The sequence below is a fragment of the Aricia agestis genome, chromosome 22, assembly GCF_905147365.1.
Source record: "Aricia agestis chromosome 22, ilAriAges1.1, whole genome shotgun sequence".
Lineage (NCBI taxonomy): Eukaryota > Metazoa > Arthropoda > Insecta > Lepidoptera > Lycaenidae > Aricia > Aricia agestis.
In genome coordinates, this window is record NC_056427.1 from 1,020,972 (window position 1) to 1,036,562 (window position 15,591).

The 15,591-nt window shown below is 38.3% G+C and overlaps 1 protein-coding gene across 3 annotated transcripts in view; it reads right to left on the minus strand.

Moving 5' to 3' along the window:
• Window positions 1–7,793: 7,793 nt before the first annotated feature.
• The window catches only part of LOC121738071, a 28,156-nt gene continuing 20,358 nt past the window's right edge, over window positions 7,794–15,591 (minus strand). For all 3 annotated transcript variants that reach the window (XM_042129902.1, XM_042129903.1, XM_042129901.1), the window contains 9 exons: window positions 15,387–15,587; window positions 13,804–13,953; window positions 13,018–13,225; window positions 11,889–12,061; window positions 10,851–11,103; window positions 10,316–10,467; window positions 9,767–9,926; window positions 9,103–9,206; window positions 7,794–8,049 (listed from right to left, as the gene is read on the minus strand). In XM_042129902.1, coding sequence (XP_041985836.1) covers window positions 7,974–8,049; window positions 9,103–9,206; window positions 9,767–9,926; window positions 10,316–10,467; window positions 10,851–11,103; window positions 11,889–12,061; window positions 13,018–13,225; window positions 13,804–13,953; window positions 15,387–15,587 — 1,477 coding nt within the window. In that variant the 3' untranslated portion in view covers window positions 7,794–7,973. The remainder of the gene's footprint in view (window positions 8,050–9,102; window positions 9,207–9,766; window positions 9,927–10,315; window positions 10,468–10,850; window positions 11,104–11,888; window positions 12,062–13,017; window positions 13,226–13,803; window positions 13,954–15,386; window positions 15,588–15,591) is intronic.

A 15,591-nucleotide genomic window follows, 5' to 3' on the forward strand; every position in this document is an offset into this window, starting at 1 on the left:
GCGCTGCTACTTTCACAGCATACTCTATATAGGGGCTCCATACACACCCTAAAGTATTATCACTTAGTTTTTTACACCTGTATAAATGTTGGAATGGTTTTGTCTGATAAACTAGAAAAGTGGTTTGACTAGAATATAACAGAGTGTGAGTTCCCAAACTCACTGTTCAGTATACCTACTGAGTACTGAGCTACTATACTGGGTTAAATTTTGGAACATACCCAGAAGCTTTGTATCTTTTTATTAGTAAATGATAGGTTTTTGCTCTTAACTCTGATTCAATGTAACTTAAATATAAATAAAGCGCAATATGGACTACGCTACCAATTAAAATATTATACGCATGTTTTGGTAGGTTTTTGTTTACATTTAAATGATATTGAGTCAGAAAAGGATAATGTTGGCAAATTGGCAGTTGAATAATGTACCCACCGTAGTTTTGATTAAGAATTTAGATTGAAATGAGTTGAAACAATTTATAATATCAATGGAGAAAAATAGGTATTTCAGTTTAAGATGTGTTCAAATTAGTGTGTACAAATGTATAAAATTTTAGTTTTATTGTGATCTCAAAACGACATGGCATGAAAAAGGATTTTGATTCTACTTTCTAGTGATATCTCAAACGCTAAATATGCTAAATAGTCAAGGTAAGGCAAGAACAATTACTAGGATGTTTTGACACCGCCATCTTATAGTGTCACTCTAATCATTATGGAGCCAAAATAAAAAAGAAGAAGAAGATTTGGCGCAATAGTAGTGTCATTTCGAGCTGACATTTCAAATGACAATGTCATCCTCGCGTAACATCCTTGTAGAACTGTTAAAAATATCCTTGTCATGTTGACACAACCAATTGTTTAACTCGAGTAGCGTTTGAGATTCGTCTTAACTGTTTCCTAGACTAATTATTCTTCATCTGTGATACTAATTTTCCTTACTAGTACTGTATTAAAATAAATAAATATTATTTATTAAAATATTTTGCAGTGCCTCTCACTTTAATATTTATGTAAGAGAAGCCATGAAATTCGACAAAGTCAAATTGGCTAGTGTGTTTAAACTTTAAACTATTCAAGTAAATAATTTAAAATATGTTTTTATTAAGTATATTCAATAATATGGCCAGTATCTACCACTGTCTTATGTAAGTCTAATTCTTCCTCGTAAATCTACTACTAATTAATATAAATGTAAATAATATTTAATAAAATATGCAGAATATTCATTCTTTTATTTTAAAATCTTGTCCTTTAAACTTTCATATTTGAAACAAAAGTCACTTTCAAAATTCAATGGGATATTACAATATTACTGCAATGTTTTCATGCTAGAGTGCAGCACCAGCACAGTAAGTAAACAAAAAGTGTTGTTCGACGTTTGACAACTTTTCTGTCAATATTCTGACATGACGTGTGCAACACGTCGGATTGTTTACTGTTATATCTGTATGTGTTAGTAGCGGCACCTTTGCGTAATATTCGGGCTATAATATACAGGGTGTAACAAAACTAAGTGATAATACTTTAGGGTGTGTACGTGTTCCTTGTAGAGATTTCACTGTAAAAGTAGTAGCGCTGAAAGACTAATCTTTTTTTCACTTTTGTATGGCAAGCCCCAGCCTCATGACTTTCCCCATACAAAAGTGAAAAAAAATGTCTTTCAGTGCTGCTACTCTCACAGTGAACTCTCTAGAAGGAACACGTACACACCCTAAAGTATGGACACGTAGTGCCATCTAGCGTCAAACCATTGAAACTGATCAGGGGAACATAGACAACATAAATCCCCTACTCAATACTAGATGGCGTTAGGTGTATGTTTACCTGCGCGTACTTACTAGAAAAGTCCAACCCTTGTTTACGTGAATTAGGTACGATCCAGAATGAAACATTCTAGAAAGCGCCTCGGGCCTTATTAATAGCCGCAGGTAAACGAGCCAGCAATTCAGTTTATTCTGAGCGATCTTCGAGGCAACTTCGAAGTGAAAACAAGTAATCAATAGTGAGTGAACCAGTGAACCTACGACTCAGCTACGACCTACGACAGTGATTAGTGTTTGGACAAAGTGATTTGTGTGACCTAGCTAGTGTTTGTGAATAAAGTTTTCAAGAGAGTCAGCACTCAGCAGGTCGTTCTCTCCAAATCCGACGAACCCTAGAACGTAACAGTATTATCACTTAGTTTTGTTACACCTTATACTTGTATATAGTGTGTAACAAAAATAAGTGATAATACTTTAGGGTGTGTATGTGTTCCTTGTAGAGAGTTCACTGTGAAAGTAGCAGCGCTGAAAGACCAATTTTTTTTTTCACTTTTGTATGGGGAAACTCGTGACGTTCGGGCGCTTGCCCATACAAAAGTGAAAAAAATTTTTGGTCTTTCAGCGCTGCTACTTTCACAGTGAACTCTCTACACAGAACACGTACACACCCTAAAGTATTATCACATATTTTTGTTACACCCTGTATATGTATATACGCAGCGTATAAGTAGATACCATAGAGGAATTATACACCTTTTAATTTCAAACTTTTATTAACAACAAAACACACTTATTCATATTACAATAAAATCAAAAACTAAAGCTGCGACTTGTGAAACAGTAGGGCTACTACGAAATAGTTTTGAGACTCAAACAATCGGACGAGAATGCCGCGTCCTGCTCATAAAGTTAATATACCTAGCGGAATGGAGCAACAATCTCGAGCTGTCAAACGAAACCAAAATTGGTTTTCATCTGTGTGAAAAATATGTGTACGTATACACTTACACAAGCATGATTGAACACGAATTCTATGAGATTAAATTGTCAACGTGCGGCACGTGCCGACTGGACGTCAAAAAAAGAGTGCTGCTGTCATGTATCACACGTCTCTTTTTACCACGCAGTGTTACATTATGATATGATAGTGACATCTCTCTTGCTCAGGCCTTTGTTTCTCTATTCCGCTAGGTATATTAACCTTATGGTGCTCTAACAACGTCGTTTCACGTTTGTTACAGTAGGACGCAACATTCTCTTACGATTGTTTGAGTCTCAAAACGGTTTCCTGGTACGGGCCCTGGTTTTAGAAATAGCATTTCAAATTAAAATAATACAAAAATAACATTCTGCGCCAAGATATTATCTAAATCATAGATACTAATAATAGCATATTATATAATATCTTATGACAATATTGAAAAATTGAGATTTGAAATGAGATTTATTTTTATAATATTATAATACTTGGTGCGTTCTTTATTATAACTTATAACATTACCTATAGTCTGTCAAGAAAGTGAAGAAATTAAAAAGTGGCAACATCGTAGTGTCATCCCTTTTTTCTTAGATTGATTTGAAAGGGATGACACTACGATGTTGCCACTTTTTAATTTCTTCACTTTCTTGACAGACTATATGTTCTGTATATGCTAGCAAAACCTATTTTTTAGTAATGGCAGTGCACAATAAGTTTAATATTCACAAATAATATAGTATTTTAACTGCCTTATATTTAGGCAACGGATATTATACAGGGTGTAACAAAACTACGTGATAATACTTTAGGGCGTGTAGGAGTCCCCTATATAGAGTTCACTATGAAAGTAGCAGCGCTGAAAGAGTTTTTTTTGTCATTTGTATCAGCAAGCGCTCCAGCGTTATGAATTATCTATATATATATAAAACTCAAAGGTGACTGACTGACATGGTGATCTATCAACGCACAGCCCAAACCACTGGACGGATCGGGCTGAAATTTTGCATGTTATGACGTAGGCATCCGCTAAGAAAGGATTTTGATAAATTCCAACAATATTTCAAATAGGGTATGAAAGTTTGTATTTTATAATCTTATCTCTTTAAACGAGCAATTCTTGTATATAATTATATGTATATAATTGGAATCTCGGAATCGGCTCCAACGATTTTCATGAAATTTAGTATATAGGGGGTTTCGGGGGCGATGAATCGTTCTAGGCTCTAGCTAGGAATCATTTTTAGAAAATGTCATTTTATTCGTGTTTTATCGAATACCGAACAAAGCTCGGTCAAATAGCTAGTACTTCTTAACGCGAGCAAATCCGCGGGCAAAAGCTCGTTTCATACAAAAGTTTAAAAAAAGTTACTCTTTCAGCGCTGCTTCTTTCACAGTAAACTCTATACCGGGGACTCCTACACACCCTAAAGTATTATCGCTTAGTTTATTTACACCCTATATATTTGCTTTGTAAATATTTTATTAGTAAGGGTGTTTAACCGACTGTTGAAAGCAGTTACATTTTATAATTTCTTTGGTAATTCTACAGAAAGGTACAAGTTTCACTGCAAAAAGACTCAAGTCACGCTAAAGTTGCAACAAAATCTGTACCTTCATATTTACAAAATAAAGTTTAATTTTGCATACCTATTTCTTAAATCGTACCGTTTTAGGATTAGGAATGTAATACCATAACCACAATTTTAAGTATTTTACTTTTGTAAATAATCAAATAATTGTGAACTATAAAAGCCTAAAAATTTGAAAAAAATAATACTCATTTTTATTACACCTTGAGATAGAAAAATAATCTCTTAGATTATTTACCTGTCTCAAAATATATTACTATTATTATTTTAGGAAATTAAAAAAAAAAACATGTTAAAACGTGAAAGAATTTAAAAAATACTTGTCTTTTCTGCTTTCCTGGTTTATATACGTAGTTTTTTAATCCGTAGTTTATACTTTAGGGTGTAGTGACCTTATAGAGTTCACTTTCTCACAGTGAACTCTACGTAATGGACACATACACACCCTAATCTAAAGCATTATCACTTAATTGTGTTACACATTGTATATTCACTAGCCAATTAACAACACTGTTGAATACGTAAATAAATTAACGTAAAAGATCAGCAAGCTAGGCTATAGCTAAAAGTTATAAACAGAAACTGTCTTACTACAAAAGATTTAAACACCTGTTGAACAGTTGATTAGAAAAAAATTCAGTACATAATGCCCTTGAAACTGTTCAATAGATGTTTAAATATTTTGTGGTAAGACCGTTAGTTTTTAGAGATTGCTATAAAAATGTGATGTTTGTTTAATTTAAAATTGAGATACATTAATGAGATTTTTTGTTTTAAAATACTGTTTTAAGTGCCATGTCAAACGATCAGTTGTTTGTCAAATACGTGTTTGTCAAACAATTTGATAGTGTACAGCTTTGTTTGAAGCGTTTGTCAAACAATCTACAACGAAAACGTGAATTTCATCAAGCCTGTTTGTCAAACTTTACAGGGCGCTCCGTTACTCCGTTTCAAATCATTTTGATCTTAATGTGAAAATCAAAGCGGCAGAGATCGGAAAGACACCTTTAAGTACCCTGTAAACGATCCTTTGTTTGACAAACTTGTTTGATGAAATTCACGTTTTCATTGTAGATTGTTTCACAAACGCTTCAAACAAAGCTGTACACTATCAAATTGTTTGACAAACACGTAATATTTGACAAACAATTTGATCGTTTACTGGGCACTTAAGATCTATGAATTTCTCAGTACAATTCAAAGTGACTAATCTATCTACAATAATTACAAAATCGTGCTTAACAGGAGTGCCACAAGGCACATAATATTTAGGCTCTATATTCTATGTTACACAGAAGATATACACTCAGAGACATTTAAAGACTATTTAACTTTAATTTAATTAATAGTTTGAATGAAAATCTATGGACTTTATGTCAAAATCCATACTAATATTATAAATGTGAAACTGTGTCTGTCTGCCTGTTATTTGGAAATGATGTCATGCCATGGCAACGCCACCAACAAGTTGCTTATATTTATTTGGTTACGGTCAAGTCGTAAACAGTTGGCGTTGCCATGGCATGACGTGATTTGGACATGCGCGATAAAAGGTTTTGTGGCATCGTCTTCCAACGCTCGGGAAAAACGATCGTTGCCGAACAATGACGGAAATTACTATGCGCATTATCACTTTGGGAGAACTGTACATTATATTAAAAATACGAAAGTTTGTCTGTCTGTTATATCTTTATGCTTGAACAGCTAAACAGTTTTTTGTGTAATTTGGTAAGGGGATACTTTGAGTCTCGGGAAAAGAGATATAAAAGTTTTAGTTAGGGACAAATGTACGGTTCCCGCGCGATAAAGTTATGCCAACTTAAGGCGCTGTGGTTGTTACAACTACGTAAAATGGGTTTTTTAAATAATGTTTTTTGTAAAGGAAATGTCATTATATAAGTATAAAAAAGTACCGTTTTAAAATTGAGAAAATCTACTATACGCAAAGGTATATCAGTATTCAGTACTTACACAATTTGAAAAATTCTGCTCGATTATTTGATTTGTGTAATACTAAAAACAAGAGGTTTTTTTCTCCTATTTCCTATTATCAAGGCACGCGGCGAGCGCGTAACCGCCACTGTACAAGGCACGCTGATATTTTAATGTCCTTTACGTCGATATTCGTACTGACAGACATTCAAATTCTTTATTAAGCATACAATAATATACAATAGTATAAAAGCTAGGTAGCGTACATCACGTCGTCTAATCCCATGCTAAGTTAAAACTTGTGTTATGGCAATCAGACAACGGATGCACGCCGAACAATTATATCCTAATATATATTATTTACACATTCACACACACAATCACACTACACTTTATCACGTAAAGTCTCTTTCGGCGACGTGATGCGCGCTTCGTTCGGGAGCCTCCCCCGGAACCTCCGGTAAACTACACCGGCGGTCCAGAACTCCTCCACCTCGAAGATGGATAAAACTTGAGTCGGCACTCTCACCATAAAGGAACTGAAATTCACTTTGTGACGAGAGTGCAGACCCTCCACCCTCAAGGTGTAGGTGGTCTTCTCGCGGATGTAGTTTACGACGTCTTCGACCGTCATTCATCACATTGACCTGCTAATTTTAGGGACTACTGGGCCTTAACGGAGTTGCGTGTCATATAATATGTATTACATTTGACGTCACCCGCTAGATTCGTGCTTTATCCTTTCTTCGGACTCTCAAACTATCTCCATCGGTTTAGCGGTAATGGAATAGACAGACACACTTTCGCATTTATATTAGTAAGTAATGTGACTGTTATCTAATTAAATTAGATTTGAGAAAAAAACTATACAATATCTTATTTGACTAATCTCAGACAGTGGACTTTTAGCCCTTTTAGGAACTAACGGCCGCACAGATATTTAACGATTACTTAACTTTAATTTAATACGTTTTCTGTCAAACTTTTCATATAATTAAAGTAATCAATTATATCTGAGTGCAGCTGTAACACTTTACTCCTTTTAACAGTAAAAAGATCTACATAATATGTGTATACAGGGTGTAACAAAACTAAGTGATAATGCTTTAGGGTGTCTATAAGTCTCTTATACATAATTCACTGTGAAAGTAGCAGCGATATATATGTAGAGACACATACACACCCTAAAGTATTATTACCTAAGGTGTACTCGGGGAATTGAGACAGTAGCGGTCATTGACCCCCTGTCAAAAAACTTGTCAATTTTCTATATAAACCGCGATTGACAATGAAGTGTCACATATTCCTAGTCTAAGGGCGATATCGTATATACTCGATGTGAACTGAATATGAAGCATATCACTTCGAACTCATAAAAAGTTGGAGATTATCATTCTAAGAGTTACCAAGAGGTTTTCCGATGAATCTTTAATAATCTGTGTCTTTATAAGAGGTCAATTTTATTCTTAAATACAGTGCGAGCATTTTTAATTTGGCGCCTAGACTAAAAAGGTCAATGACCGCTACCGCCATGTTTCGCCGAGTACAGCATAGTTTTGTTACATCCTGAACATTCTAAAGAATAATCGCTAAATTGCGTACATTAACGCATTGCTAGTTATTTTCTTTTTCAATCAGCGACTAGGCTGGTAACTTTTTGTTACACACCGTGCTTCGGCACGTTTGGGTCGGTTTTGTATGTCGGTCTTTAGATGTTATTGCAATAGCAGTACATGTTAAGATGTGGATGTGTAGCACTAATGCAGCTTGGCTCGTTGTTGTATCTGAAATGTAAAAAAAATATTATACATCTGGTATCACTAGGTACATATTATTAATAAGCATTTCCGCTTCCTATCTGTCCTTATATGCTTTGATCCTTAAATCTACGCAAGGGATTATGATGCGGTATTTTGAGTAAAAGAGTAATTCAAGAGGTAGGTTTATATACACCCAACCACCAACTACTTTAGAGTGTGCGAATTTTCCCATATAAAAAAAAACTCTTTTAAGCGCAGCTACTTTCACGGCAAATATATATAGGACACACACATCCTAAGGTATCACTTAGTAATAGCCTAAATTCTTCCTCGATAAATGGTCTATCCAACACCAAAATATTTTTTCAATACGATCCATTATACTTCTCGAGTACAATAAAGTAACAAACCCTACAGCTTTAGACATATAATATAAGTATAGATATAATAACTAGTATAACGCCTTCGGCAATACAATTTTTACCGGCTTGGCTACTATTTTTTTTTATGAAATAAAAAAAATAATAGTAGCCAAACGTATTGTGGCAAACGAGCAAACGGGTCACCTGATGGAAAGCAACTTCCGTCGCCCATGGACACTCGCAGCATCAGAAGAGCTGCAGGTGCGTTGCCGGCCTTTTAACAGGGTAATAGGGGAGGGTAGCGAAGGGAAGGGAAGGGAATAGGGGAGGGTAGGGAAGGGAATAGGGTAGGGGATTGGGCCTCCAGTAAACTCACTCACTCGGCGAAACAGCGCAAGCGCTGTTTCACGCCGGTTTTCTGTGAGAACGTGGTATTTCTCCGGTCGAGCCGGTCCATTCGTGCCGAAGCATGGCTCTCCCACATATAAATACCCACACGTATAAATATATACTATAGGTCTACCAGAATCTGATGGCAAATTTTGACAGCAGATTTTCAAAAAATATCCTTGATCATTGGATAAATTTATTTCACACACAGAATCAGCCGCTTTAAGGAAAAATGTTTTATTCCAATTACCCCGGTATTGATAGTCAATTTACTTTCTCACTTTTTGCCATCAGGTTCTGGTAGACCTACATTAAAGTAACTTACGCGTTAGTCCTCGATATATCTCTAGTGGTAATGTCGAATTTATCTTCAGCGACGTTGTATACTAGAGACGCCTCGTAGACTCCTCGACCGGGACCCACTACCAACTGTAAATAGAGGTATATTATTAGTAAGTGGACAGGGGACTGACATAATAGTAAAAAAATAAACAATGAATAAGCTATAAGATATTTTGTCCGTGACTATCAAGCATATTTTCCAATGTAACAGAGAAGTACAGTTTTTGTTTATACACTATTTAACATTTTATAATAAAAAAAGGTTTGCCATTGTCATTCGACTTTTTCAATGTATTAGACACAGACAAAACATCTCATCTACAGCGTTCCATTGTGTAAGTATTTTTATGAATAACGGGATTTCTTTACACGTGAGACGAGGCATTTGCAAAAGTGGGGAAAGCCGCTCATCGGTACACCGTACAGGGGACTGTTTTGCAGTCACAGGGGGCAATACAGGAAACATACAGCAGCATTAAATAGTACACTGTACACACCTTAACCTGAGATAAACTGAGAGCTGTCCGGTTTCGTGTTGATTTATTTAGAGGGACTATTAAGAAAGATATAACAATTTTACACCTATAGGGACTGGCACAGCTACAGTGGACTGACTCAGCTTTAGGAGACAGACACAGGGGACTGACCTTGATCTGGTAGTTGTCCCTCTGAGTGGTGATGCCGTCGCCGAATTTACCGACGTAGCCGTCAGCGTCCCTGGCGGCGACGAATGTCAGTACCCCGGCATTAGGACGCTGACGGGACACCCACACTATGGACGTGAGCGTGCGGGGGATGCAGAGGGACCTGAAATATGTACAGTAGGTAATTTAATTCACGTGCATTGTAATATTATTAATGCATTCGATTGTCTGTTATTCACTTACTTTACTTACAATAAAAATTGTAAAGGAGTATAATATTATACAGACAGTAAAATTTTATCGTGTGAACGAACGAGACGTTATTTCTTTATTATTTCCTATATCTTTATTATTTCTACATCTTTTCCTGGGACTCGAAGTATGTCCATACCAAATTTCATCAAATCAGTTTAGCAGCTTAAGCGTAAAGACATAACAGACAGAGAGAAGACAGACACACTTTTGCATTTATAAAATAAGCATGGATACATAGAGTCCAGATCTAGATAACAAAACCAGGCTTTTGGGTCTGAACAAGAATCCTTGCAGTACCTGACAGACTCCGTAAGACTGTTAATATAGTTGACAACGGCTTCTGCTGCCTTGTGGTACGTGGGTTCTGACGGCTGCAGCGTCTCCCATGCTAAACAGGAACACCAGTGGGGTTCCACCCCAGCCTCGCTACAGGATCGGTTACGGGGTATCTGGAGTGAGAAAGTGTGGATTAGACAAAAGTCAGTTTGGCTTTAGATTTGCTACAAATGTATATTAAATATCATACAACTAGCTAAAAGCCGAGCCTTTGTGGGGGCTCGCATAGTCACACTTTGGCTGACTGATGATAACATATCTACATATAAATAAAAATTACTATGTTAAAGCACAAATCAACAGGCGTGACAGCTTTTCCGTGAAGTGTATTTCAAAATGTACAAATATTTTACTGCCTTAACTTTTATATATACGTATTTTTTCTGCCTTAAATAATCAGAAGATCATGTGCCAAAAATATACGCAGTTTAATTTGGCACACCTTACATAGGAATTTCTTCTTAAAATATCAACTACTAAGATGTCAGTCCCTTACCTGCTCCAAAAGAGTCAGTCCCCTGGTCAAATCAGCCCCCTTCACTTTATAATCATTCCAGTGTTGCCGCATATCTAAAACGTCCATCACAGTGGCGTATATGTCATGTGGAGTAGTCAGCACTTCGGAGTTCATATCTAGATTGTTCTGGGCGTCTGGTCTAGATCTTTTTAGGTCGTCCGGCAGTCTTATAGCCATGAGGGGTAAGCGTTCTTCGAGTTTCCCTTGTATGGTATCGCGGACTTTCGCGTATCTGAAATGTAGGGGTTATCATTAGCGTGGATGGCGAATTTATGAGGGTTTCTTGTAGTTATTGAGGAACTCTAAAAACGTGGAAATTATACTAAAAGCTTAACAGTGAGCGACTAGGCTACTAAAACATCAAAAGCAAAAACCCGGAATAGTGAAAGAGAAAATTATATCTTTGCCATATCGTTTTTTCTGCGGTTGTTCCAGTTTTGGACTCCAAAGCTATTATTGACAAACAATGCAATGTAGTCATAATGGAGTGGACATTGCCATCGTGTAACAAGTAATTTTGGTGATGTCACTTAAAATTTCATGTTGATGACGTCACGTGACATTCCATGTCGATGTTGTCACGTGACTATGTCACATAATGTTGTCTGTGACGTGTCATGTTGTCACGTGACGCGTCATGTTGTCACGTGACATATCGATGTTGTCATGTATCATGATGTTGTCACGTACCTCGGCCCATGGTCGCCCATGAGGAGTACCATGGTGTCACGCGTAACTGTCGTGACACCCGCGTCAGGAACGCCGCGGTCTCGTCGTCCGCTACGGATATCATGTTGTTGTCGTCGTGAGTGATGTCATGATGTTGGCACTTGACATAATGTTGTCACGTGACATTTCATGTCATCGTCACGTGACAAATTATGTCATGTTGATGTTGTCACGTACCTCGGCCCGTGGTCGCCCATGATGAGTATCATCGTGTTCCGCGCGCATGTGACGTGTCATGTTGTCACGTGACATATCGATGTTGTCATGTATCATGATGTTGTCACGTACCTCGGCCCATGGTCGCCCATGACGAGTACCATGGTGTCACGCGTAACGTGTCGTGACACCTGCGTCAGGAACGCAGCGGTCTCGTCGTCCGCTACTGATATCATGTTGATGTCATCGTGTGTGATGTCGGCTATGAAGGTGAAGCAGTATTTCTTGCCGGGTAGATCAAGGAACTAGAATGAGAAATGTTTGATTAGTATTTGATACGTATGTAGCACGAGAACCGTACATTTTGCCGTTATAATGACTATGGCTATGTCCTTCGTTAAGAGGATACACCAGGGGCTAGAGAAATGAAAAAAAAGTACGTGTAATATCTATAGCTGTCTCCCTTACCTCAAGCCTATACCGCAGAACGCGATAGAGACAACTGCAGAAAATCAACGATTCGTTGTCCCCTGATTCCTTCTCCAAAACTTAACCGATTTAAGTACTTTTTTCATTAAAGATTAAAAAAAGGATTGAGCTGTGTTCCTATGTTTTGCTTTTTTTTTGTATAATCTAGCCAAATCTGTTTTCTGGACGTTTGAACACAGCGGAAAATCTGGCCATTTTTTTGGGTTTTTGAACGTTCATATCTTATTTAATAATTAAATTATGAAAAAAAATAAAACATAGGGACATTGTATTAGTGGCCGTAGATATTCAGGAAAAAAATTATAACTCTACTAGCATTATCCAGGGAGGAAACAGGGGACAACGTTTGTATGGAAAAAAGGGCGGTGTGGACTCCTCTTTTAACTTCGACCTTCATGCCAGGCCTAGCCTAGCCGGCCCATTCGTGCCGAAGCATGGCTCTACCACGGGTACTAATATCATACCCGTCTGTCTGCACATCCGTTTGTCTATCTGTTACCACTTAATGCAACGTTTGAACCGATTGGTATGAAGATACTTTGAAACACAGAACAGGACAAAGGATAATTTTGTTATGGAAAAATGCATGGTTCGCCGCAACAGAGTTGCAGGCGTCATTCACTATTCAGTGAGATAATAAATTCCTAACCTAACCTACTAAACTAAAGAATGTTTTTCTGTCTATCAGTCTGTCTTTCAATCAACTCCTTTACCACTAAACCGATTTCGATGGAGATCCTTGACACAATTTCCCCTCAACTCCTCCACCCACCTGCTCAGTAATATTCATCATCAGCGCGTACTGGGGCGTATCACCCACGCAGTACCTGTTCTTGTTCGACCACCACTTCCTCCCGCTCTGGGATTCCTCCATATAGAACGCCCGAAGGTAGTGATCTGACGGCTGCCGCTTGAAACCGTTGAATCGGTATTGAAAAGTGCCTATCCAGGGCATATCCTCGAAATAGGCGGTGCGGTAGCTGGAATGAGAAAAAGACGGTATAATGGTCTCTTTCGGCGACGTGATTGGCAACGCAGTGACATCCAAATGGCGCCACAATGACATTAAAATTGCGCCACTATGACATTTAGACGTGGGAGAGCCATGCTTCGGCACGAATGGGCCGGCTCGACCGGAGAAATACCACGTTCTCACAGAAAACCGGCGTGAAACCGCGCTTGCGCTGTGTTTCGCCGAGTGAGTGAGTTTACCGGAGGCCCAATCCCCTACCCTATTCCCTTACCTACCCACCCCTATTCCCTTGCCTTCCCTTCCCTACCCTCCCCTATTCCCTTGCCTTCCCTTCCCTACCCTCCCCTATTACTCTATTCCCTCTTAAGAGGCCGGCAACGCACCTGCAGCTCTTCTGATGCTGCGAGTGTCCATGGGCGACGGAAGTTGCTTTCCATCAGGTGACCCGTTTGCTCGTTTGCTCCCTTATTACATAAAAAAAATTTGGCAGCACACTGACATTAAAATTGCGCCACAATGACATTAAAATGGCGCCACAATGACATCAAATTTGCACCAAAATGACTGAAAAATCGCCTCACTCACCCGTCCTCTTTAAGCTTGTAGAATATGAACGGCATATCATCCAACGTTCCCTCGTTCATACGTTTCCTCACATCCGGCAGCTCCAACTCTGTCTTGCCGGTCAATATCGGGAATAATGCTGCTGGGGTGCCGTCGCCGACTATATTGTAACTGGAAATACATACTAATATTATAACTCATACTCAACATTCCGGGGGAGACTCCGGAATGAAGCGCGCGTCACGTCGCCGATAACATCGTGATAAAGTGTAGTTATTAAATATTAAGTGTATATAATTTATATGTATGTTAGTCATTAAGGTATATATTGTATGGGCCTATCTATGTAGCCTGATATAAATAAATAAATAAATAAAAATAAATGTGAAAGTGTGTCTGTCTGTCTCATAAAGTTAATATACCTAGCGGAATAGAGAAACAAAGGCCTGAGCAAGAGAGATGTCACTATCAGTAACACTGCGTGGTAAAAAGAGACGTGTGATACATGACAGCAGCACTCTATTTTTGACGTCCTTTTGACGTTTGCTGAATGTGAAATTGTGTCCCGTCTGTCTGTCTGTTTCCACTTTACTTTTTTTTATATTTTGCTGGGTCTCACACACACTTTGAGTCTCGGGAAAGCACATAGGATACTTTTTATCCCGGAAAAATGTACAGTCCCCACGCAAATCCTGTGTATTTGTATGGAATCGGTCGACAAAGGCTGCGAGTAAACAGGGTTTTTGAGGGAGAAAAATAATCTGGCTTCTGCTGGATATAACTAATCCAACATTTTTACAGAATAATTGTCCTTTCCCGATTCTCAAAGAACCTTAAACTGCTAAACCAATTTCCATAAAATTTTGTACTTTAACCCATCAATCCTCAAGCGGCAGCCGGTAGCCACAAAACAATTGAAAATATATTGTGTCTGCGATACTATGGAGGTCTTAAGTACCGAACAGCAATAGAATACTAGATTTTGAATTCTATGTCTTTTTTTTATGAAATAAGGGGGCAAACGAGCAAACAGGTCACCTGATGGAAAGCAACTTCCGTCGCCCATGGACACTCGCAGCATCAGAAGAGCTGCAGGTGCGTTGCCGGCCTTTTAAGAGGGAATAGGGTAATAGGGGAGGGTAGGGATGGGAAGGGAAGGGAATAGGGTAGGGAAGGGAATAGGGTAGGGGATTCGGCCTCCGGTAAACTCACTCACTCGGCGAAACACAGCGCAAGCGCTGTTTCACGCCGGTTTTCTGTGACAACGTGGTATTTCTCCGGTCGAGCCGGCCCAGTCGTGCCGAAGCATGGCTCTGCCCAGTAGCATGTCGTTTCCTCGGCCTCTTTATTAGGTACTTTAGCTGAAGAGTTTCATCGGCTTAAGCGGCAAAAAGGAAAGACAGACTGACATATTGTCTTACGGCCGTTCCCAATATTTGATCTATCTCTGGTTTTGCCCTACTAGAGATAGGAATAGCTCACATTAGACATTAGAGACATATATTTTATGTCAATTGTGAGCTATTCCTATCTCTAGTAGGGCAAAACCAGAGATAGATCAAATATTGGGAACGGCCGTTATACTATTAGTATACACAACTTACCCATTTAGTATAGTTGCACCCAAAACCTCAGAGAGTACTCTGTAGCTCTTCGGCATTCTTCGTATGAAAGTATTTTTGGAAGTGGAATCAAAGCCAAATATTAGTACATTGAAAGTATTCTCTCTGCCCGCAGGAGGTTTCTTAGGAGTCGCAGTTGACCTAAAACCTATGGAATGGCCTGACCATTTTGATGGCAATATGCTGA